Here is a 25432-nt window from a genome sequence, read left to right as displayed (position 1 = left end):
TCCCCCATAGAAGAGGCGTTGCGAGCCTGTCTCTGCTTTATCGTTATTTTCATGGCAAGTGCTCATCTAAGCGCCAATCTAAGGTCCCCCCCCTCGCGAAACTTTCACGAAAAACACCCGTCTAGCTGAAACCACTGTCAATAATTTCCCTCCCCCCTCTTTATCTGTGCCTAAACCGAAACGTAGGTTCCATGAACAAAGTTTCTTTCTTAGAACTGCACGTCTGTGGAACTCTCTTCCGTTTGTCTGTTTTCCAGCTGACTACAATTTGGTTGTCTTCAAGTCCAACGTAAACAAATTCTTGATGAACCGTCCCCTTAAATAATCCAATTTACCAAATTCCAACTACTAACGATTGCTACAATTATCCCATTAATAATTGTACACTAAATAACCCTTATCCTCGAGTGGCCTTTGGGCCTTGATAAGTGGTAACCTTTATGTAAAAAAGGTACTTTATCTGCCTGGCTGGTTTTGTAGCGGGATGCTTTCGATAAGTATCGATAATCGAAATAATCTGATGAAAGAAGGAATAGGATATTTTACCAAAGTTAACACCTTATACAGCCTAACATCACATGTGCATTTGAGAAGTCCTATTACCACACAAGCCGAAAGGCCCGACATATAAAATCAACAGTAGATTCTTTGATATGACAGGAACGCGTTCGAAATGAATATTTTTTTGTTTAAAACATAATTGAACAATGATATTTGACTTTTTTATTTTCAACTTAAATTCAAGCTATTATCACCACACAAGCAGAAAGGCCTGTCATATAAAATCAACAGTAGGTGCTTTGATATCACAGGGGAGAGTTCGAAATGAGTGCATCTGTTTAGAGTACAATTGAAGCGTGATATTTGATTTTTGCATTTTAAACTTTAATTCAAGCCGTTTTATATAAAACTAGCGGGGATACCCAGCGTTGCCCGGTTTTTTGGGAGGTGTGTGTGTAAGGTGGGGGGGGGGTAAAGTAAAGAATAACCATGTTTAAATATCAAAATAAAAATAAAAAGCAATGTTAAACTTCTTTTAAAAAATCGGGGAAAAAACAGCAAACAAACGTAAAACTTCTTTAAAAAAGAAATCGGAAAAAAATGATGGGCGTGTTCGGAAAAACAAAAACAAAAAAAAACACAGCGAAAAGCGAAAAAAAAAAATGGCATAAATAACCCTTCGATTCGGTTAACTCCATAGTGCGTTTCAGCCAGTAGAAATAAAATTCCATTCCAGTTTTTTTAAGCAATTACGAAGTAAGGAAAACCCAGACCGTAACTGTCTCTTGTGGACGATCCTGCAACGGTGTTAAGTGGTGGCGGGAAAGGAGGAATTTATTAGACAGAAAAGATTTTACCACTTCCATTGATCTTAACCGGGTTTTGCCGTGAACGTTCATTAGATAGAATATAGGAATCTACGATTATCGAGGAAGTGAATAGGTAATAGGCCTATAACACAACTCAGTTTGTGCATATTACATTTGCATGAAATGTCTTGGTTTTTAATCCCATTAAGGTCAAAATCAGAGGGGAAAATGAGTTCATTTTATATATATATATATATATATATATATATATATATATATATATATATATATAGGGATAATTTTATAAAATCAACAATAGATTAACAGTATATATATGTATGTATTTCTCTATATATGTATATATATGCATATATATATGTATATATATGTATATATATGTATGTGTATATATATATATATAGAGAGAGAGAGAGACAGACAGACAGACAGACAGACAGACAGAGAGTATAAGACTGACGTTGCCCGATCAAAACATATTGTCAGACTGAGAGATTAGTCACCTCCTATTTAAAGTATACCGAATATGCAAATTTGTTACCAAACTTAAGCCACATGTTGGATTTAGGGACGAATGAAACACATCCACCTTTATCTATGAAAATTAAACCTGAAGTAACTCTTATAGCTTAAAGGCGTAATAATTCTTAAATAGCTTCAATAAATAAGCCTACTTCCGGTTTTAAATGACTGCAAGTAAATTGATAAATAAAAAATAAATCAATACACTTTAAATAATATTTCTATAATGAATAGCATGAAGTTTATTATTACAATAGATTTGATATGCAATTTAAATTTAACATGCAAATGAGGTAACTCATTGTATGTAGATTTCCTTTCAATTATATATATATATATAAATATATAACATAATATATATATATATATATATATATATATATATATATATATATATATATATATATATATATATATTCACCAAAAGCGTTTTTTAATTCATCACTCGTCTGAAAACGACTCGGGGAAGTTGAAAACATTCGTGACTAGGGCAAATTTCTTTTTGCACTCGAACAGAACGTTCAAACATTATCCCGCATAAAAAAAAAAAATGGATTGCAAGATCAACAAATAGGAATTATTCCTGCTGTTCAACGAAGCATGTATTACACACACACGCACACACACACACACACACACAAACACACACACACACAGATAGATAGATAGATAGATAGATAGATAGATCATGCAGGAATACAAGTATATATAAGCTAGGTTATAGTATTAAAATTAATTTGTGAAACGGGGCACCTTTTGTACATATTCATTACGAACTAACGAACAGACAAACAGGAATACGATTTTATTATGATATATATATATATATATATATATATATATATATATATATATATATATATATTGTGTACAGAAAGTTGTTAGTTGAGACAGATCATTGGTACCGTCGGTTTCAAGCCCGATAATAAGGCCCTTTAAGGTATCCTTATCAAGCTCTCTTCAGCCAATATTCGTCTATCTTATAACCGGAAGTGTGACGTATATATACCTCGCGAATTCACGTTTAAATTTCGTTTTGTTTAATCCCCCCCTTTTTTTTTTTTTATCGGATAATGTAATACCCAATTTTAAACTTTGAATTATTTAAATTTAAGATCTAATTTCGAAAAAAATTTTTCTTTATATAAATCGATTTTAATTTGAACCCAAATTAATTTTAAAATCTCTTTCCTTATGTATAAATCTTTAAAATTGTATTGGTATCGGTTAAAAACTTAAAATTCGTTTAATTATATCGAATTACATTTAAAGATTTCCAAAAATACGTTTAAAGTTTAAAATTTGCGAGGTATATATACTTCACACTTCCGGTTATAAGATAGACGAATATTGGCTAAAGAGAGCTTGATAAGGATACCTTAAACGGGCCTTATTATCGGGCTTGAAACCGACGGTACAAATGATCTGTCTCAACTAACAACTTTCTGTACACAAAATATAAATACGCTCTTAAAATTTGGATTTTCCTTTTAATTGAGCACTCTGCTGGAATTCTTTTTCCAAAAAAAAACTAATCATATATATATATATATATATATATATATATTACTGTTGCGACGATTAATCGGAATCCAGAATCGGAAAATATTGGAACTCTTGGGATATCAGAATTTGAAAGATTTCCCATTTTTCCATTGGCAAAAAAAAAAAAAAAAAAAAAAAAAAAAAAATTCCTTCAATTATTTTTTTTTATTTTGTTTAAAACAAAATTTTTTCACTGCTGGTTTCAATAATACAATAATATTTATTGATTTCAACTTTCTATAAAACTAAACTCTATTGATCACCCCCTTACACGTGTGGGTTTTTTTTTTTGCGTTTGATAAAATATATGTACTTTCAGCATGTGTTTTTACGGTAATCGAGACAAAATAACCCTTTTATATTTATAAAGAAATCGGAATTGGTAATTGTATCGGAATCGATAAAAATATTGGAATCGTCCCATCACTCATATATATATATATATATATATATATATATATATATATATATATATATATATATATATCATTAACATACTTCCGTGTTTGAAATATGTGTTACTTCTACTAATTTAGAACTGTTACTTATTTTGCGGTTAAATTTCAAACAATTTTTACAATTCATAGGTCACCTTCTCAGCTATATGTTGGAATAAAAATTTTCAATTTTCATTCATTAAAACAAAAGCCAATTTTCATTCATTAAAACAAAAGTCAGTTTTCGTTCATTAGATCAAAAGTCCTCAGAATTATTAAGGAACGTGAGAGACGGTTTCTTCTGATTGGCTGTTGGTTACCATAGCAACTTTTTCAACATTGACGTTTTAGGGACCACTTCTTCTGATTGGCTGCTGGTTACCATAGCAACTTTTTCGTCGTCAACACCTTCATAAATCATATAGGAAATGTCGCTCGCATGCCATCTTATTTGCGTGACATAGAGAGAGTTAACAAAAGTGATAATATTTTGCTTAAGACGCCGCCCGTTAATTCTGTTTGCCTTTTTTCTCTTCTTTCTTTTTATTTAATATATTACGTCATTTATTTAATTTTTATTTAGTCAATTGAAGAAGTTGGTAATAATTTTTTTATAGATTGTTACCAATGCGTATGATATTGAACACAAAAAATTATTATTTCAAAGCAAAGCCTGGAAAAATAATGGATTACATTTAAAAAAAAAATGCGAGCATGAAAAGTAATACGGTTAAGATTAAGCTTAGAAAAATAAAAGGACTTATTGTTAAAACTGGAAAAAAAAAATACCAGATATTCTAGTAAAAATATAATAAATTTATAACTTCAAATATTGCAGGATAAATGTTTTTTTTTATAGAATTTATATATAATGTTAAATTGAATTTTTTTTAATTCTCAATGCTGCGATATTTTAAGTTATAAATTTATTGTATTTTTTACTAGAATATCTTGTTCTTTTCTTTTCCAGTTTTAACAACTAGTCCTTTTATTTTTTCTGAGCTAAATCTTAACCATACTACTTTTCATGCTCACATTTTCTATGTAATTATATATATATAAATATATATATATATATATATATATATATATATATATATATATATATATATATAATTACATTCATCCATATACAGTACTTTTTCGCTGTATCACAACTCACCAGTGCGGCTAGACAGGAAATAACTTCAAGCCAGGAGCGAAACCCGACCTACCGTACGACAGTCAAGGCTTTGAACCATTATGCCAATCGGCAGCTGTTGTGCGGGCAGTGAATTAACGATGTTTTGACATAAAGCTCGATTTGTCCATACAAAATGCATCGCTTAATAAGCCAATGGTATATCGTGTATCACTTCCCAATATGCTCAACTCAAGATAAGGAGATACTCCGATATTTTTATAATGAGGTCGGAGGATTCTCATTGGTTTTAACGATATATATATGTGTGTGTGCGTGTGTGTGCGTGTGTGTGTGAGTGTGTATGTTTGTGTGTGTGTGTGTATATGTATATATATAGCATCGAAATATATCTGATATAAGCAAATAAATTTGTTTATATATTTAAAAAATGCGTTGTTTTCAGCTTTCAAACGTATTCATTTATATACGTAATTATTTTCAATATATATATATATATATATATATATATATATATATATATACGGGAGAGACTTGATAAGCTCATCTACCTGCCAAGACAAGTATATAAACACGATAATTGTCCACGTTTTCATGTAGGGCCTTCTTCCCTTGTTGCCTTTCAGTGGAAATTATATTTCGACTGAATCGGCCAAGCGTATACGATTTTATTCTTAACTTCATCCAAACGCACGCCTGTGTAAACGGAATCATTTTCTTACTGATTATGTCAACGTTTTCAACACAAACGAAATTGAAGAGCTGGGGGGAGGTGTGAGTATAAGAGTTATTCTCAGCAAATATAATTTCCCCTCATAACGAAATCCAAGATTCTGTGAGAATTGGAATTGCCAAAAGGGAATTCTTCAGTTTTGTTGCAAGAGGAAAAACCATACAAATCAAAATATGTAGATTTGTAGCGAAAACGTGTCATATATCTTGCAGTAATAATATTGTCTGTTGTCACGGTGTACGAAGAGAGAGAGAGAGAGAGGGGGGGGCAGGGAAAAAAGGAGAACGAGGATAGGGGAAAAGGAAAAAGATAAAAAGACAGGAAGGGGAGAGTAAGAAGAGGAAGAAATAGAAAGGATGTAGAAGAGATAGAAGAAGAAAGAAAGAAAGAAAAAAGAGACAGAGAGAAAAAGAGACGGAGACAAACGAGAGAGAGAGAGAGTAAGGAGGGAGGATGAAAAAGAGAAAAAAGAGGGAGGCAAGAAAGAAATATAGATAGGGGAAGAAAGGGGAAAGAAAGAGAGAGAGAGAGGGACACGGATTAAGAAATCAAGAGAAAGATAGAGGAGAGAAAGGGATTTTGATAAGGAGGGGATAGAACGATTAAAGGAAAAGAGATGAAGAAAGAGACTCGGAAAAGAGGAGGAGGAGGAGGAGGAAGAGAAAGAGAAAGGTGAGGAAAAGGAGACGGAGAAAGATGGTAAGAGCGAGATAGAAAAAGCGAGTGTTAATAAAGATGTTGAGGGAGATGAAGAAAGAGGAAAAGAGGTGAGGAGGCGGTATAAAGATAAGAGGAGGGAGAGAAGAGAGAAAGAGAAATTGTAAGAGAGGCAGAGAGAGAGAGATAAGGAGAGATAGGGATGGACAGGATGAAGGGAAGAGAGAGTCAGTTTGATGGTTTGGTTTGTGAGTGTGTGTGTGTGTGTGTGTGTGTGTGTGTGTGTGTGTGTGTGTGTGTGTCTGTGTGTGTGTGTCTGTGTGTCTGTGTGCGTGCGTGCGTGTGAAATGACACTAACCCTATTAGGGTTTAACCAGCTTCGGAGGAGGAAGTTCCATGGGAGTACGAAATTCACAAGGGATCCCTGTCGCATTGTATACTCCTGTCAGGGGAGATGACGACGTTAGGTTTTTGCAACTCTTGCATGGAAATGTCAACATCCTCCTACACACACCACCTGGAATTCCCATATGGTCACCCATTTTAGAACTCACAAAGCTCAACGTTGCTTAAATTCGGTGATCTGATAGGAACCGGTGCGTCAACGTTATTATGCCGTATTTGGTTTTGTTTTACGTCATATCAACCCGTTTCAAGCTATTTAATGTCAAAATCCAATAATTTGAGGACAACATTGTAGTACTTACCAACAAAACAAACGCCCACGTGTTTGTGCCTTGTGTAGGCATGCGCGACAACAAAACTTGGGTTTTTATAAGCGGAAGTCTCGAGGTTGTCAGGAATCTGCAGGCGCATGCGCAAGAGGAGGGATTGAGATAGTGGTATAAAAGGCAGGTCGAGTGAGAAGGTTGTGGTTGTTGTCATTGGACGTTACAGTGACGCGTGCGTTAGCAGGTGATTAAGAGACTGTTTTTTTGTGTCAAGTCGCGCACCTCGGTGAAGGTGAAGGTAATAAATATTTCATGCTTCAATTTTTTTATCTTCTATTATTTATTCATGGTGTTTGGTTTGGTTGTTTTGTTTTACGTAGGTTAGACAATCTCCATCCATAAAAATTGTTATGTTTAATAAAAATGTCCAGCTATTTGGTAGTAGAATTATTTTGGCTTTATATAAGTTTGTACTTATTGAATCTGAATATAAAAGCATATTAGGTTTCACCTATATATATATCCGTCAGTTAGATATCTCATCTGAAAAAGATATATACAGTTCGGGTTATCAATGCTAATTATCTTTTTGCTATCGCAACTAAGACTTGATCATTCAGTTGTCAAAATGAATTAATGAAAATTATTTCACAAAATATAGGAAACTTCCTCAAACGTTGCCATTAGAGTAACATAACGCAGTATTAAGTGTTTGGGAAGTGAAGTTAGCGAAAATTAAATTACGAAATAACGGATTAGAAAGTTTAAGACCAATAAAAGTATAACCTGGATATCAGCAATGAGAAAATTTGATAAGAACGTAAAAAAAAACCCAAAAATATATACACGTAATAATATTAACTAGTAGGGCCTGTGGAAATTCCACAGCGGCAACTTTTATATTTAATGTATTGCTGTTGGGTATTCTGTGGACATTCAGCGTGAAAACTGTAAAAAGTATTTATCTAACTAATCTGGTTAATGTAGTGTCAGAATATATCTGGTTATTACAGTTCATTTCTTATATCCTTATAGGAGTCTTTGAAATATATCCATTGTATGGACGCCCGGTGCGAACGGAAACCTCTCGATATCATTATACCATATTTAGACAGAACAGATACTTCCCTTCGAGCCTAGCCAGGAAACCAAGAAGGTATATTTTAGTTTCATATACAGCCTGAAAGCGACACCATTGTATTTATTTATTTTATTATTTACATTGCGTGTTTGCTGATCGGGAGATCTTATTTATTAAAAAGGAGGAGAGAAGGTAATAACAAACTACAGACATTAAATCGTCTTATCTATATACTAATAATTTAATGTTCGTAGTATGTTATTATTACCTTCTATTAATTTTTTTAATAAATAGGATCGAATAATTTATAGTCTGAAAACCGTGACATACGTACTACGTACATTAAAGGTGCTACAGTATTAATATATGGATGATTAATAATAAATAATAAGATGGATTTAGCATATAAAGTTATCTTGTCAGTTTTATTTAAAACTAGCATTTCAGTCCGGCGTTGCCCGGGTGTTTGGAGGTTTATGTTGAGCAAAAAAAAAAGCGGTCAATTATTTTAAACTTTGACCCCTAGTATGACCCCTTAACATTTATTGTTTTGGGCTCCAATCAATTTATTAAGTTAGATCCATGTCCAAGAAACGTATATCTAAATTTTACGTGTCTAAACACGTGAAATTTTAGATATAGGTTTCTTGTTTCAAAATTGACGGAGGAGTTTGGTAGAGTTCTCAAAGGTCAAATCGTTGAACTTTGACCCTTTAACAGCCAAATTTCTGACCGAAAATAGATTACAAAGATTTAACCAAATCTCAGTATCCTATTTATCGAATTTCGAGTCTGTAGACTTAAAATTGACAGAGTTATTGCGTTGGAAAATGTACACACACAGACACGTTGGCATATATATTATTTAAATTAACAAATCCAAGTTTGATTCTGACCAGACCATTTTCATTTGTTTTTCGTTGTGCCGTGTTATTGACAATATAATAACGTACTTACTTGGTTAGGCTGTCTAAAAATACTGTCGCTTCCTGACCTAAAATGCACCAAAAATCTATTTTATTGTTTTTTCTTTCTCTTTGTAAAACTCAATCATGTTCTTCAAAATTTAAAACAAAAAAGAAATGTTTTCTACAAAGTAACCAGACCAAACCAAACACCATAAATAAATATTTGAAGTTATAAAGAATTTGAAACATAATTTTTTTTTAATTACTAGATTCGGCATTATAAAAGCTGAAAAGGATTGGTATGCCAAACACTCAAAGTTACTTGAAATTTATATGAACAGACTAAAATCTTATTTAAAACTGAAGCGTCACAGACAAAAGAAAATGTAGTTTCAATCGAAATCACGACAGACAAACGAAAATGCTATTTCAAAGAAAAATAATGTTTTAAATTGCAGGCGACATGCAGAACTGAAATGAAGTTTAGAACCGAAGTCTAACAAACTATCAAAAATGCTATTCCTAACCTAACCGTGACAGACGAACAGAAATGCAGTTTTATACTTAAGTCTGACAGATAATCACAAATGCGATTTTGAATTTTAAAAGTACATAAAGATTATAGAATTCAACAGAAAGGTGGTGGAGTTCGACAGAAAGGTTATAGAGTCTGATAGAAAGGTTATAAAGTTCGATAGAAGGGTTATAGAAAGGTTAGAATTCGACAAAAAGATTATAGAGTTCGATATAAAGGTTATAGAGTTCGACAGAAATATATCCTTCGACAGAAGGGTCATAGAGTTCAGTAGAAAGATTAGAGAGTTCGACAGAAAGGCTATAGAGTTCAACAGGATGTTATAGAGTTCGATGGAAAGGTTATTGAGTTCGACAGAAATGTTATAGGGTTCGGCATAAGGATTATAGAGTTCTACAAAAAATATAGAGTTCGACAGAAAGACTATAGAGTTCGATATAAAGGTTATAGAGTTTGACAGAAATGTTATAGTGTTTGATAGAAGGGTTATAGAGTTCGACAGAAAGGTTATAGAGTTCGACAGAAAGATTATAGAGTTCGACAGAAAGGTTATAGAGTTCAACAGAAAGGTTATAGAGTTCGACAGAAAGATTATAGAGTTCAACAGAAAGGTTATAGAGTTTTACAGAAAGGTTATAGAGTTCGACACTGAGGTTTTAGAGTTCGACAGAAAGATTATAAAGTTCGACAGAAAGGTTATAGAGTTTGACAGAAAGGTTATAGAGTTCGATAGAAAGATTATAGATTTCAACAGAAAGGTTATAGAGTTCGACAGAAAGGTTATAGAGTTCGACACTGAGGTTATAGAGTTCGACAGAAAGATTATAGAGTTCGACAGAAAGGTTATAGAGTTCGACAGAAAGGTTATAGAGTTCGACAGAAAGGTTATAGAGTTCGACAGAAAGATTATAGAGTTCGACAGAAAGGTTATAGAGTTCGACAGAAAGGTTATAAAGTTCGACACTGAGGTTATAGAGTTCGACAGACATGTTATAGAGTTTGACAGAAAGATTATAGAGTTCGACAGAAAGATTATAGAGTTCAACAGAAAGGTTATAGAGTTCGACAGAAAGATTATAGAGTTCGACAGAAAGGTTATAGAGTTCGACAGAAAGGTTATAGTGTTCGACACTGAGGTTATAGAGTTCGACAATAAGGTTATATAGTTCGGTAGAAAGATTATAGAGTTTGATAAAAATATTATAGAGTTGTACAGAAAGATCATAGCGTTCGCCAGAAACATAATAACGTTCGACGGAAAGATTATAACGTTTGACAGAAAGATACACACGAAGAAGGTCGACGGTTACATCAACCGAAACGTGAAAATAACACTCACAATAAGAACAGTGGTCTGAATAATCCAAATGATACAACTATTTTCTTTTGTCATTCATTTTAACATTCACATAGCATAAATCGAAAAATAATAGCGTTTACAAAAAGATAATAGAGTTCGACAGAAAGATTATATTATATACTGGCGGCTCCGCCATGTTGGCCAACACAACGCCGAGTCAAACAAAAATCGAGTACACTCATCATCAAGTACACTCAACATCGTCTTACCATCAACGCTTACGCTGTGAACTCGGAGTATGGGAAATTCCCATATGCACAAAACAAAATCACTGAAAAAAACAAAAATACCCTTACTAAAGGTAAGGATAATGAGTAAACGTTGGATAGAATGATGGTTAAAATTATTACAAACTTGCAAGGATTCGAACCTGGAATCTTCTGACCCATAGTCAGACGCGTTATCCATTGCGCCACAAGTTCTGTCCGTATGCCGAGAGATGTTACCGCGACTGTATACAGACTGTGCTAAAATCCGTTGACATGGGCAGGTAACTTTTCGACAATTGCACGAAAGTGCCCCCAAACCCTTATTTCGGGCTTTTTGTGTGACTCGGTGTTGTTCGTTACGAACCATATATAGATAAGGACAATTTAGGAACTTACGCCTTTCAGGGAAAAAATAATTTTGCAATTCGGGGCATCCGTTCGAAAGTTTTATTTGTATATACACACACATAAATAAATAAACATTTAGAATTTTATTAATAGTATTGATTATTTTTATTTGAATCCTTTGAGACGGGTAATTTGCATATTTATTTATTTATTTATTTATTTATTTGCGGACTGTCATCCTTTTTTATTACGTCGGCTAACTATTCTTCTGGCCTTCTTGAGATGGTTGTTAATAGCCACAGGATAGGAATGTTGAAAGTTACAACTTTAGCTTCAGTAATTACTGCCTTCCATAGTTGCTGTCTTATCACGTTTTGGCCAACTAATCTTCTGGCCTGCTTTTGGTAGGGTTGAAATCACTATCTTCAGACGATGCTGGACCGAAGAGAGATTTAACGCCTATATTTACTGCGCCTCGGGCCCGAACAACAACTAGGAAGATGGGGATGACGTTCCACAGAAATATAACAGCGTTCCACATCTACATCTGAAGAAGGCCAAAGGTAATAAAAACTGAAACATGATTAGATGAAAACAGCAGTCTTAAGAATCCAAATGATACGAACAATCTTCATCTAAAAAAATTTCAGAAACAGGAAATGTGTCGAACCGTAGCGTCACAGAAAGGCAGACGGACAAGACTACTCGCAATACTGCAGTGTCGCAGCTTAGAAAAACTTGTTGATCTATTTAGAGTGTTTTGCAGTTCGTTAATCATGTTTTGATATCGTAACTCACATCCGATCTTGCAGTTGTCAGAAGAAATTCAAAGAACGCATTACACGGAATAAATTAATACACAAGGCGGGGAAAAAACGTCTCCAAAACGCGACTATTGCTTTTCTCCAAGTAAAAGATAAGCAGTTTTTGATGACGAAGAAATGGCAAATTATATTACAAAATGGCGGATATATCCTCTTGTCAGCCTTAAGCAACGAAAGAGAAAAAGCTAAAATATAGTTTTGTTGTTTGAAGACATATACCGTATTATTAAAGCTTTTATTGTTGTTGTTTGTTTTGTTTGCCATGATTAAGTTTTAAGTAACACGCATTTTGTCTGTCATGCTTAAGTGTTAAGTATTATTTTTCTATCATGATTAAGTGTAAACTAGTATTTTTCTACCATGATTACGTTGTATATAGCAATGTATTGGTCTGTCATCGTTAAGTTTTTTGTAGTATTGTTTTTGGTATGTCATGATTAAGTTTTATGTAATATTGTTTTTGGTCTGCCATGATAAGGTTTAATGTAGTATTGTTTTTTGTCTGTCATGATAAAGTGTTATGTAGTATTGTTTTTGGTCTGCCATGATAAGGTTTAATGTAGTATTGTTTTTTGTCTGTCATGATTAAGTTTTATGTAGTATTGTTTTTGGTCTGTCATGATTAAGTTTTATGTAGTATTGCTTTTTGTCTGTCATGATTAAGTTTTATGTAGTATTGTTTTTTTGTCTGTCATGATTAAGTTTTATGTAGTATTGTTTTTGGTCTGTCATGATTAAGTTTTATGTAGTATTGTTTTTGGTCTGTCATGATTAAGCTATTATATATAAAAATTATTTTTATAAAATCAACAGCAGGTTCTCCACAGTACAATGTAGACTACAATATATTGTGGTCTTAGTCACTGCAGAGAGGCATATGAAACTTCCTCCAGGTGCACCGAGATGAATCCCCAACTACAATAGGCGATCAATCGATTTGATTGAAAAATGGGCGATTTCATCGATTTCGATGAGAGAAAAATATGGGAGTGTTAAATTCGTTTATTATCATTCGCTCTCGGGCAATACCACTGGTATTTAACAACGCCGATTCAAGAGAAGAGTGGTTGGACATGGTGAAACACTTGCCACAACAATTTCACGCGTATGCATCCTTATAGTGGGTATTCATAGTCTGTCAAAACTGAAGGAAGTTACCACATATATATATATATATATATATATATATATATCTTCTATACTCCTATAAATCCGTTTTTCTTTTGTGTGCATTGGTATTCATATTAAACCCCTCTTTTCTATTTATTTAAAAAGAAAATACAATTTTCTTATATATGGCCTGTGGAATTGCATTCACTAGCAAAAGATCTAGCTAATTTGCATATTCTTTTAAAAATTCATTTTAATTACTTCCCTATTAGTTTTTTTCAGTTTTCTTATGGGATGATCATCAAAAGTTAACTATTACGTGTAATTATATTCATGTAGATATTCTACATGATTTATACTTACATAATATTTGCGTAAAATCTTTACAGTAAACAAAAATTGTTTCCATATATATTATGTATGCGTATATATTTTTGTTTAATCTATTAGTCTATCTATCTGTGTGTCTGTCTGTGTGTCTGTGTGTGTACATTTCCCTGCGCAACAACTCTGTCCATTTTAAGTCTATAGACTCGAAATTTAATATACAGGTACTGAGATTTGGAAAAATCGATGTGACCGGTTTTCGGCCAGAAATTTGGCGATTAAGGGGTCAATGTTCAACGATTTTATACCAACGAAATAACTTGATTTGAGCCCAAAACAATAAATGTTAAGGGGTCATAATAGGGGTGAAAGTTAAAATAATTGACCGTCTTTTTTTGTTTTGTTTTTTTTTTGCTCAACATACACCTCCAAACACTCGGGCAACGCCGGGCACCCATGCTAATATATATATATATATATATATATATATATATATATATATATATATATATATATATATATATATATATTAGTACTGATCACTGCATTTCATCACAACTAATATACTTACTTCTACAGTGCTCGCTACATAGGTACAGCTAATTAGTGAGTTACGAATTAAGCTACGCAGAATATTCCGCGTTTAATTCTCGTGGTAATTCGCTAGCCTGACGTAATATAAACAAAAGGCAGGTAAAAAAAAAAACGCTCAGGCGAGCGTAACAATTAAATACCACAAAATCGCTAATAAAAATATTGTTTAGATCTTTATTAGCGATTCTGTGGTATATATATATATATATATATATATATATATATATATATATATATATATATATATATATATATATATATATACAGTGATGATCATATTTATTGGCACGGTAAAATAAAAGTTAAATTTTGTCTAATAAATTCTAAAAAAGGTATTAAATTAAAGAAAATAACAAAGTATATTATGTATTTTTAACTGGCCTTTCCGATGCAGCAATCGGATTTTAGAAAAAATGAATAACAAAGGAACAACAAACATAATTGCAAAAAAACCCTTGTTCAAAATTATTGGCACGATTTATTTAATAATCAATTGTATAGCCTTTGGCCTTGATTACCTTCCTCAGTCGCTTTTCATAGTTTACAACCAAGTTGTTGCACTCTTCAGTAGTAATTTTAGCCCACTCTTCCTGACAATAATCCTCCAATTGAATAAGATTCTTAGGCTTCCTTTGCATTACCCTCAATTTTAATGTTCTCCATAAATTTTCAATTGGATTAAGGTCTGGGCTTTGTGATGGCCACTCCAAAACATTAATATGATTGTCCTCAAGCCATTTCTTAGTCAGTTTAGCCGAATGCTTTGGGTCATTATCTTGCATGAACCACCAACGACGACCAAGTGAGAGCTCTTTAGCAGAGTCTTTCAGGTTTTCATCCAATATTTTAACATAATCTTCCTTTTTTATGCTACCTGTGACCTTAACAAGTCGCCCTGGTCCAGAGGCAGCAAAGGATCCCCAAAACATCAAACTGCCTCCACCGTGCTTCACTGTGGGTATGGTGTTCTTAGGCAGGAAAGCTTCGCCAGATTTTCTGTAAATATAAGACACTTTATTATGGCCAAATAACTCTATTTTCGTTTCGTCAGTCCATAGAACACGTTTCCAGAATGCAACATCTTTATCAATATGACGTTTTGCAAAGGCTAGCCTTGCTTTCAGGTGCATAGGCTTCAATAAGGGAGTCTTTCTCGGACGACATGCTTTTAAACCAGCTCTCTTCAAAACTCTACCAACTGTATGTCGAGATACATTCACTCCAGAGGTGCTCTGTTCATCAACAATCTCCCCAACAGAGATCCTTGGGTTTTGTTTTACTTGTCGAACAATTTTCCGTTCATCTCTTGGGGAAAGAATCCTTTTTCTCCCTCTACCCTCTAAACTCATAACGTGGCCTTGCGATTTGAACTTGTTTATTATGGCTCTAACAGTGGATTTGGGAAGGTTTAGCTTCTTTGAAATCTTATCATAGCCCTCCCCATTGGTATGGCATGCTACAACAAGCTTCCTGACGTCTTCGCTGTGTTCCTTAGTTTTAATCATGGCGATTGAAAATTATAATTTAGTCACTTATAATAGTTTAAATAAATCGCTATCTAAAAATTATCTGAAAAAAATTATTCACTGAATTAGCGTTAAACAAGCATAATATGGCTATAAAAAAGTTCAGAAAGCACGTAAACCGGAAATTGATTGATATTATACTGATACTAAAAGAAAAACAAAGCCGTGCCAATAATTTTGAACAAGGGTTTTTTGCAATTATGTTTGTTGTTCCTTTGTTATTTATTTTTTCTAAAATCCGATTGCTGCATCGGAAAGGCCAGTTAAAAATACATAATATACTTTGTTATTTTCTTTAATTTAATACCTTTTTTAGAATTTATCAGACAAAATTTAACTTTTATTTTACCGTGCCAATAAATATGATCATCACTGTATATATAGTCATCCACACACAGTACTGTTTCGCTGTTTCACAGCTCATATATATATATATATATATATATATATATATATATATATATATATATATAGGTGTGTGTATATATATACGTGTGTGTGTGTGTGTGTGTGTGTGTGTGTGTGTGTGTGTGTGTGATCATTCAGATCAGCTTTCTTGCTTGCTTGGGCGTTTTAATCCTCCATCCCGTTTCTAATTTCTGGTTCCAAAAAAATTCGTCTGCTTACCTATTTCATGGCATTTTTAAGGTCGCTGTTAAAAGCCGCTGCATGCGCAAGGTCAACAATATTTTTATTTTAACTTATTTTAACGCGTTTTCCTTACAAATAATGTAATTTAACCCCGTTGAGTTTCAAAAAGAATCTGGTTTTAATATAAATATACGATACATAAATATAATCATATTTATAACAATACTTATTGCTTTTAGTAGCGCTCCTGTAGATTCTGGCGATTTTGTTTTTCAGCCCTTGCTTTAAAAATGTTTTCTATTCAAGGAGGGGGGGTAGAAACTTGGTTTATTAGTGCTTTTAGTAGGGTCTCCTTAATTTTAATTAGTGTTTGTACTAGTGCTCTAGGGTCTTCCTGAGTTTTACTTTTTCGCTTATCACTTAAAAAAAATGTTTTTCACGACAGTAAAAGACAATATAATCTCAAAATTATTTTTTTATTTGGAACATTTTTCATCTTACCGTTTAAGGGCTAACGTGTAGACTAATTAGTTATAAAGTCTTATCAAATCAAATTAATCAAATGGATCTATCATAACGAACATATATGTTTAATACACACACCACCAACACATATATCTACGAATATTTATGAGTAAGAACACACACATCTTCAAGTCTAATGTAAACAAGTTCTTGATGAGCCGTTCCCCTTAAGTAATCTAATTCACCAAATTTACACTTCTAACGATTACTATGATATTGTACTTTTGACCAGGCTTTAACTCTTATCCTCGAGTGCCCTCTGTGCCTTGATAAGTGGTGATTCCTTTGTAAAAAAAATATTATTAATTCTATGAGCCGGGTTTAATCGGAGGTTATATCAGACGAAATATTGTGAAAATAATAGCCAAGATGAGAATAGTAGTCCGAATTTACGTTCCCGTAAAAATAACAAGATTTCTAATTAAAATCTCATGAATAATAGTCTAAGGTGCTTACCTGACTTGTTAATGCAACTAACTGTACTAATTGTGGCATTAACGCATCAGCAATTGTTAAATGTCGAAGATTACTGTGCGTAATGGAAGTGATTAGAACAGGAAGTAAATGACCGAGCCCAGTTGCATTTGCAATAAGTTCAACATCTTACAATCAGAACTCCAGGTTCTAAGTAATTGCTTATTGATGCGGAAGGTGTACGTATCAGCGAGAACTTCAATGGAATACTGCTGCCATATCTGGGCAGGAACTGCTAAAAACAGCCTATCCTGCCTTGACAGAGTACAAAATAGACTTCGTGGCTTAGTGGGGGACGCCCTTTTCTCTTCCCTGCAACCTCTCTCTCACAGAAGAGACGTTGCAAGCCTATCTTTGTTTTATCGTTATTTCGATGGCAGGTGCTCGTCTGAACTCCAATCTCTGTCCCCCCCTCGCCAATCTTTTACAAAAATCTATGCCTAAAATAAAACGTAGATTCCATGAACAAAGCTTCTTTCTTAGAACTGCACGTCTATGGAATTCTGTTCCGTCTGCCTGCTTCCCTCCTGACTACAACTGGGATGTCATCAAGTCCAACGTAAACAAATTCCTGATGAACCGCCCCCTTAAGTAGACACTTTAAATCTCCACACTAACGTACTGTACTTGCAATAACCCTTATCCCTGAGTGGCTTCCGGGCCTTGATAAGTAGTGACCACCTTGTAAAAAAACAAAAAACTGACCTTGCTACCTCAACTGTTCTATATCTACTACTGTTGGGGTGGTTAATCAGAAAAGGAATTGGAAATATCGGAACTTTAGGGGGTATCGGAATCGGTAGAATTTGTGCCGATTTTCCGATGCCAAAAACGATTCTTTTAATCGTCTTTCTTATTTGATTTTGTTTAAAAGCAAAATCTTCTGGTATTAATGATGCATTAACAAATATTTATTGATTTTATGCTCCCAGAAAAACTAAAACCTATAGACCCCCCCCCAATTGTGTTTTTACATTTGAGAAACTATCTGCACATTTTACATGCTTTTAATCGTGAAAAAATAACAACTGTGCAATGGCGTTATTGTTTAGTATTATTATTAGGGCTATGACAAGAGCATATTCTTTCCGTCGTTTTGACTCTCGAGTATATATCCGACACAGTAAGGCACAGTTAATCAAGCGAGAACCACATCACTCTATATAAAAGCACGTAAGATATCAACGGATACATACTCGAGAGTCAAAATGATAAAAATGATATGCTGTTGTCCTAGCTCTAATTATTGTATTATTTATAAAGAAAATGTCAACTCATTCTATGGTGAATATATGAGATGAAGTAGAGTTTTGTCTAGTGGTTGTCGCCGTTTTTTAAACAGAAAGGATTGGGCGAAAGCATTATTTAAATATGTATTTTTTGTGCTATTTTTGCACGGTACATAATATATTTTTGTATTTTTGTATTTTATTTTTAATTACAGGGTCCATAATGTATTCTTTTTTTGTTTGTTTTTATTTTATTTGCAGGGTACATAATGTATATTTGTTTTTTTTAGTTTTTATTTGCAAGGTACATAATGTATTCTTTTTTGTTTTTTATTTTTATTTGCAGGGTACATAATGTATTTTTTGTTTTTTTTAGTTTTTATTTGCAAGGTACATAATGTATTCTTTTTTGTTTTTATTTTATTTGCAGGGTACATAATGTATTTTTTGTTTTTTTTTAGTTTTTATTTGCAAGGTACATAATGTATTCTTTTTTGTTTTTTATTTTTATTTGCAGGGTACATAATGTATTTTTTGGTTTTTTTTATTTTTATTTGCAAGGTACATAATGTATTCTTTTTTGTTTTTTATTTTTATTTGCAGGGTACATAATGTATTTTTTGTTTTTTTTATTTTTATTTGCAAGGTACATAATGTATTCTTTTTTGTTTTTTATTTTTATTTGCAGGGTACATAATGTATTTTTTGTTTTTTTTAGTTTTTATTTGCAAGGTACATAATGTATTCTTTTTTGTTTTTTATTTTTATTTGCAGGGTACATAATGTACTTTTTGTTTTTTTTTAATTTTTATTTGCAAGGTACATAATGTATTTTTTGTTTTTTTAATTTTTATTTGCAAGGTACATAATGTATTTTTTTTTGTTTTTTATTTTTATTTGCAGGGTACATAATGTACTTTTTGTTTTTTTTTATTTTTATTTGCAAGGTACATAATGTATTTTTTTTTGTTTTTTATTTTTATTTGCAGGGTACATAATGTTGGCTGGGTGGATCTTCACTATCGCCCTCGCAGCGATGCCGCTCTTTGGTATTTCCAATTATCAAAAATTCGCTATATGTTTACCTTTCGAAACTGGAGACATGCTCTCACTCGGTAAGTTTTCAAAAAAAAAAAACGTTTATCGGAATGAAACCGATAAATCTCTCGCTTATGTTATTTCTTTCTGTGTTTAATTTGTTTTTCTTTTTGCCTTTTACATACATTTTGTCTCCACGGTATTACGTTTTATTTTATCATATATACAGCCAAGCAATTAAAAACCCAAACAAAATTTATTCCAAATCAGCAAAACTAAAGCTATCTTTCTTTTTTTTTTTTTTTTTACACGGTGGTCACCACTTATCAAGGCCCGGAAGCCACTCAGGAATAAGGGTTATTGCAAGTACAGTACGTTAGTGTGGAGATTTACTGAAGTGTTTACTTCAGAGGGCGGTTCATTAGGAATTTGTTAACGTTGGACTTGAAGACATCCAAGTTGTAGTCAGGTGGGAAGCAGGCAGACGGAACAGAGTTCCACAGGCGTGCACTTCTAAGAAAGAAGCTTTGTACATGGAATCTACGTTTTGATTTAGGCACAGATAAAGAGTGGGGGAAATTTTTGACAGTGGATTGAGCTAGACGGGTGTTTTTCGTGAAGGATTAGCGAGGAGGGACCAGAAATTTGAGTCCTAGGACATTATATGTATAATGCTAATTTGGGCATATTTTATTGGTTGGAAAATATGGGAAAATAATGCTGGAGTCCTTTATAACTTAAAATATTGCAGCATTAAGCATCTAATGGAGTCGGAACCCGTTGGCATTGTGGTAATTAGAGGACGACTCATTTGGGTTAAAGGTTGAATCTACTGGAACTAACTACATAGATGGGTTCTGTCTAAGCGACAGCGTTACATTAGTTTAAGCTATATTTAGACATTTTTTTATTTAATTTCAACCTAAATACAAAATCTTAGAAATATAGCTATAACATTTTTAACACACATACTCACAAACAAAATGCCTTTTATATATAAGTAGAAACGTAAGCAGCGAAATAAAATGCGAATACGCTACCAAAGCTACCTACAGCAATAATTTCGTTTTTTTGAAATGGAAGATTGACAGTGTTACAAAAATACTATGAATGTGAATCTATTTCTAAATTATATTTGTGGTTTTGTTATTGATTGCAATTATTGTATTCATGCTGTTTTTTTTTAAAATATATTAAAGAACTACGTTTTTGTTTCTTTTACAGTTTATGTCTGTTTCATCATGACGTTCAATGCCACCTCCTTCTTGGTAATCATGTCCTGCTACCTGAAGATGTACTGCGACATCCGGGACTCGCAGGCATGGAACTCCCCGGATGTCCGCGTCGCCAAGCGAATGTCGCTACTCATCTTTACAGACTTTCTTTGTTGGATGCCGATCACTATCCTGTCCCTGACAGCTATGTTCGGCAAGGAACTCATCTCCCTTGAAGAAGCAAAATTCTTTACAATTTTCGTCTTGCCCCTCAACAGCTGCGCCAACCCTTTCTTGTACGCCATTTTCACGAAGCAGTTCAAGAGAGACTGCGCCAATTTCTGTCGCCGGCTTGAGGAATCGACCATCAATCAAGGTTACGGCCGGCACGGTACGCGGCACCAGCAACCCTCATGGGGATCCGGCCGTCTAGCATCATTACTGAAGCTCTTCTGGGTCGATAAGCGTCCAGATAGTGACCATCCCGTGAGTAGCAAATGTAGCATTAACATCGCCAAGGACAACAACTACGAGAATCTGACCAAGAAATGCTACTGCCCCGTCTGTGAGGAATGCATAAAGATACAGTTTGCTGAGGAAATCAAAACCTCTGGGGAAACGCAATCCGGTCAGCAGATAGTTGGGTCTCATGGTGGGCTTGCCGCTCGAAAAGTAGATTCCGATGATGGAATGGTCTGTTGCTACAAAGAAACACCGGAAACTGCCGGTAGTGGAAGTTGCAGTTCAGCTTCCTGCTCAACAGAAGACGAACGTCTACTAAACCGGGTTCACCTTTTCCAGCAACCTTGCTCTCACCCAGACGAACCCGGAACAGTAATGATACCCCTGGAGATTTTACACGTCTCCTCTGAGATTCCAAGTACTAGCCGTGATGATTGTCTTCCGTCTGGAATCTGTACCGGAAGTGCCTGCGCAGGGGTAGCGATTGGGGTTAATGGTGCAGCGAGTTCCGGCAGTTGCAACGGCAACAACAATAGTAACAGCAGTAATGGCGGGTGTGTTTCAGTTTCCGATTCGGGCATCGAGTCTCAATATTTGACCTTTCGCAATGGTAGCAACGGAAGTGGCGGAAGTAATGGGGGCGCTGCCAGCGTCTATATTTCCGGCGGACCGAATAATGGTGGATGTCAAGTGCGTTTCACAACAAACATCCGGGACATTAAGAATCAGAAACGCGGGATTAATAACGACAATTATAAGCTTAATCCTCGCAGGGGTTGCCCTCAATCTTGTCATCATACGGTATATTCCCCGAAGTGGGCTCCGGCACACCAGCGTCTAAAGAGTAAATCGGGGCTCTCTATCGTACCTGAAGAAGAGAAACAAGACAATATGATCCCGAGAGTGAAAATAACTCACGCAGACGACAGCGATATTGAGCACGGTGATGTCGTAACCACTTCCACCACTGGGAGTCCGGTTATGCTGCGTAGAGCATTACTCCCATCTTTTAATCAACGCCAAGATGGCTATAGCCTTTTATCGACTACTGCGGATGTTTCTTACCTGGACAACAACAACGGTGATACATCGATAGAACCACCCATCGCTATGGTTTCGTTTTCAAAAAAACTGAACCCCGACCGAGGCGTGGACGACAGCTCTGACGCAACGCAGGACAACGAAAGGGTCGAAAACGACGATGAAATCGAACACGAAGACAGGAACGTTCGGCACGATTTCCAGAACTGTGAAACGGAAGATCTCAAAACGCCGTCCAATTCTTTGCAGGCCTCGCCAAGATACAGAGGTCACTGTAAACAACGCTCTCTCAGCATGTCGACCTTGAAGGGGACTGCACCGGATCGCGATGTGCAAAACGACACAAACACGATGCAGTCGTTACGACCCTATCGCAGCGCCGAAACGGTAAAAGCCGACAAGTGCTCTCGGCTCTCCCCTTCGAGTTTAACCGTTCCCTCAAAGGTGACCAGAAGAATTCCGTCCTCACACGACAATTCATACTCTTCCAGGTCAACTCGCCAAACCACAAAACACTGAACTTTCATCTGTTTGCATATAATAAAATATCAATTTATTACAGAAGTAAAAAAATATCAATTCTTACAAGCACACACACACACACACACACACACATATATATATATATATATATATATATATATATACATATATATCGGTATATAGCATATAGGAGTCATATATATATATATATATATATATATATATATATATATATATATATATATATACATGACTCCTTCATTTTATCACATAAATTAATATACGAAAATATAATTTTCAGTATTTACTTCAACAGTGCTCAATACATAGGTAGAGCTAGGTAGTAAGTTATAAAAAGCCTGACGAATTCTCACGTGGAATAAACGCGGAATATTCTGTGTAGCTTAATTGCCATGTATATATTTTATAACCTAGTATATATATATATATATATATATATATATATATATATATATATATAAATCTCTCGCTCTCACACACACAACTCTCTCTCTCTCTCTCTCTCTTTCTATATATATATATATATACTTTTTATAACTTACTATATATATATATAAATCTCTCACTTTCTCGCTCTCTCACACACACTCTCTCTCTCTCACTCCCTCTCTCCCTCTCTCTCTCTCTCTCTCTCTCTCTCTATATATATATATATATATATATATATATATACTTGACTTTTTATAACTTACTATATATATATATAAATCTCTCGCTTTCTCGCTCTCTCACTCTCTCTCTCTCTCTCTCTCTCTATATATATATATATATATATATATATATATATATATATACTTGACTTTTTTATAACTTACTATATAATATATATATATATATATATATATATATAAATCTCTCGCTTTCTCGCTCTCTCTCTCTCTCTCTCTCTAGAGAGAGAGAGAGAGAGATAGAGAGAGAGAGACTTGTCAATTCAATAGGGAAATAACATGAGAGTATCCCGTACCTCTACTAGGTCACCATTCGCCCATGCACTGAGTATTGTTATCACATCTAGGCTGGTGTATCTAACACTAGCCTCTCCCTTTTGGATAGGTTCTAAAAAATCTAATAGGTCCCACTTTTTCTACTAAGCTCCAACCCCTGTCCCATCGCCGCAGTGTTGCATCTCTCTGCCTGTTTTACAAATATTTTAATGGAATTTATTCTGATGAATTCGTTGCACTTGTGCACCCCTGACATACATATCCCCGACAAACCTGCTTAACAACAAAATCTCACCCCTTTACTGTTGATATCCCTAAATGCCAGAAAACTTTCAATTCCAATAGTTTCTTCCCACGAACAGCTACACTTTGGAATTCCCCTCCTGTTACCTGCTTACCTGACTGTACTGATATGCAGAAGTGTAAATATAATGTAAACCAACATCAAGGAATATGTCGTTTTAAAATTTTCACAAGAACAGAATTGGTTTCCATAATGTTTTATTGTTAAAGTGTTTTTTATTCAATAAGTCTGAAGAAAGGCTGTTCTTGTGAAAATTTTCAAACGACATAATGTTTGAATTTGTCCGAATAGTCTTGAAACAATTGTAACTAACGATGAAATACACTATTTGTTGCTATCAACCCATTGTTTGAAGTCTTGGTTTTTGTTAAAACAATATATATATATATATATATATATATATATATATATATATATATATATATATATACTTAATTTACTCACATAAAATTAATATACGAAAGTATAGATTTATGCGTAAGCTTTAAGTATTTACTTCAAAAGTGCTCAATACGTAGGTAGAGCAATTAGTAAGTTATAAAATGTATATGGCGATTAAGCAACACTGAATATTCCGCGTTTCCTCCACTTTAGGATTCTTCAGGCGCATAAGCCTGAAGAATCCTAAAGTGGATGAAACACGGAATATTCTGTGTAGCTAAATTGCCCTATATATTTTATAACTTACTATATATATATATATATATATATATATATATATATATATATATATAAAATCATGATAAAAAATTTTACCACAATGAAATGAAATGAAACATAAACATAGTGATAATAATGCTGATGATGATGATGATGATGATTATGACGACGACGACGGTATTATTTTTAACTTTATCGATTTATTATGATCACAAGTAAAGAAAATTAACGAATTAACGAAAAATGATAAGATATACATATATATATATGCATATATATATATGTATATGGATGTATTATGTATATTTATATTTCTATGTATGTGTATGTATTATTAAGATTAAGCGTAATTAATTAAGAATCTTTCCTTGATTTTTTTTATAATGAAAAATTTATTTTTTGTATAAATTTTGAAAAAAGTCTAAGCTCAACGAACTCCTTTTTATTGTGTTCCAGAGCATACATAGTTTAATATTGAATCGTATTGAGACTAGCAACAGCCAAATCACTTACTAAAATCAATTTAAGTTGAAAACCATAATTCATCTAACTAAAAAAATAGAACTTGAACAATGGTAAAATAAAAATTT

The 25432-nt window shown here is 33.7% G+C and overlaps 1 protein-coding gene across 1 annotated transcript in view; it reads left to right on the top strand.

Moving 5' to 3' along the window:
* Positions 1-23061, top strand: part of LOC145266330 (uncharacterized) — a 766230-nt gene extending 743169 nt beyond the window's left edge. Inside the window, exons 20-21 of the mRNA XM_080121918.1 lie at positions 19665-19790; positions 20938-23061. Coding sequence (XP_079978044.1) covers positions 19665-19790; positions 20938-22949 — 2138 coding nt within the window. The 3' untranslated portion in view covers positions 22950-23061. The remainder of the gene's footprint in view (positions 1-19664; positions 19791-20937) is intronic.
* Positions 23062-25432: the final 2371 nt, after the last annotated feature.

This window comes from Euprymna scolopes, chromosome 41, assembly GCF_053919585.1.
Source record: "Euprymna scolopes isolate OS-2025 chromosome 41, ASM5391958v1, whole genome shotgun sequence".
Lineage (NCBI taxonomy): Eukaryota > Metazoa > Mollusca > Cephalopoda > Sepiida > Sepiolidae > Euprymna > Euprymna scolopes.
The sequence above is the reverse complement of the archived record's forward strand: the minus strand, read 5'-3'. Positions and strand labels throughout refer to the sequence as shown.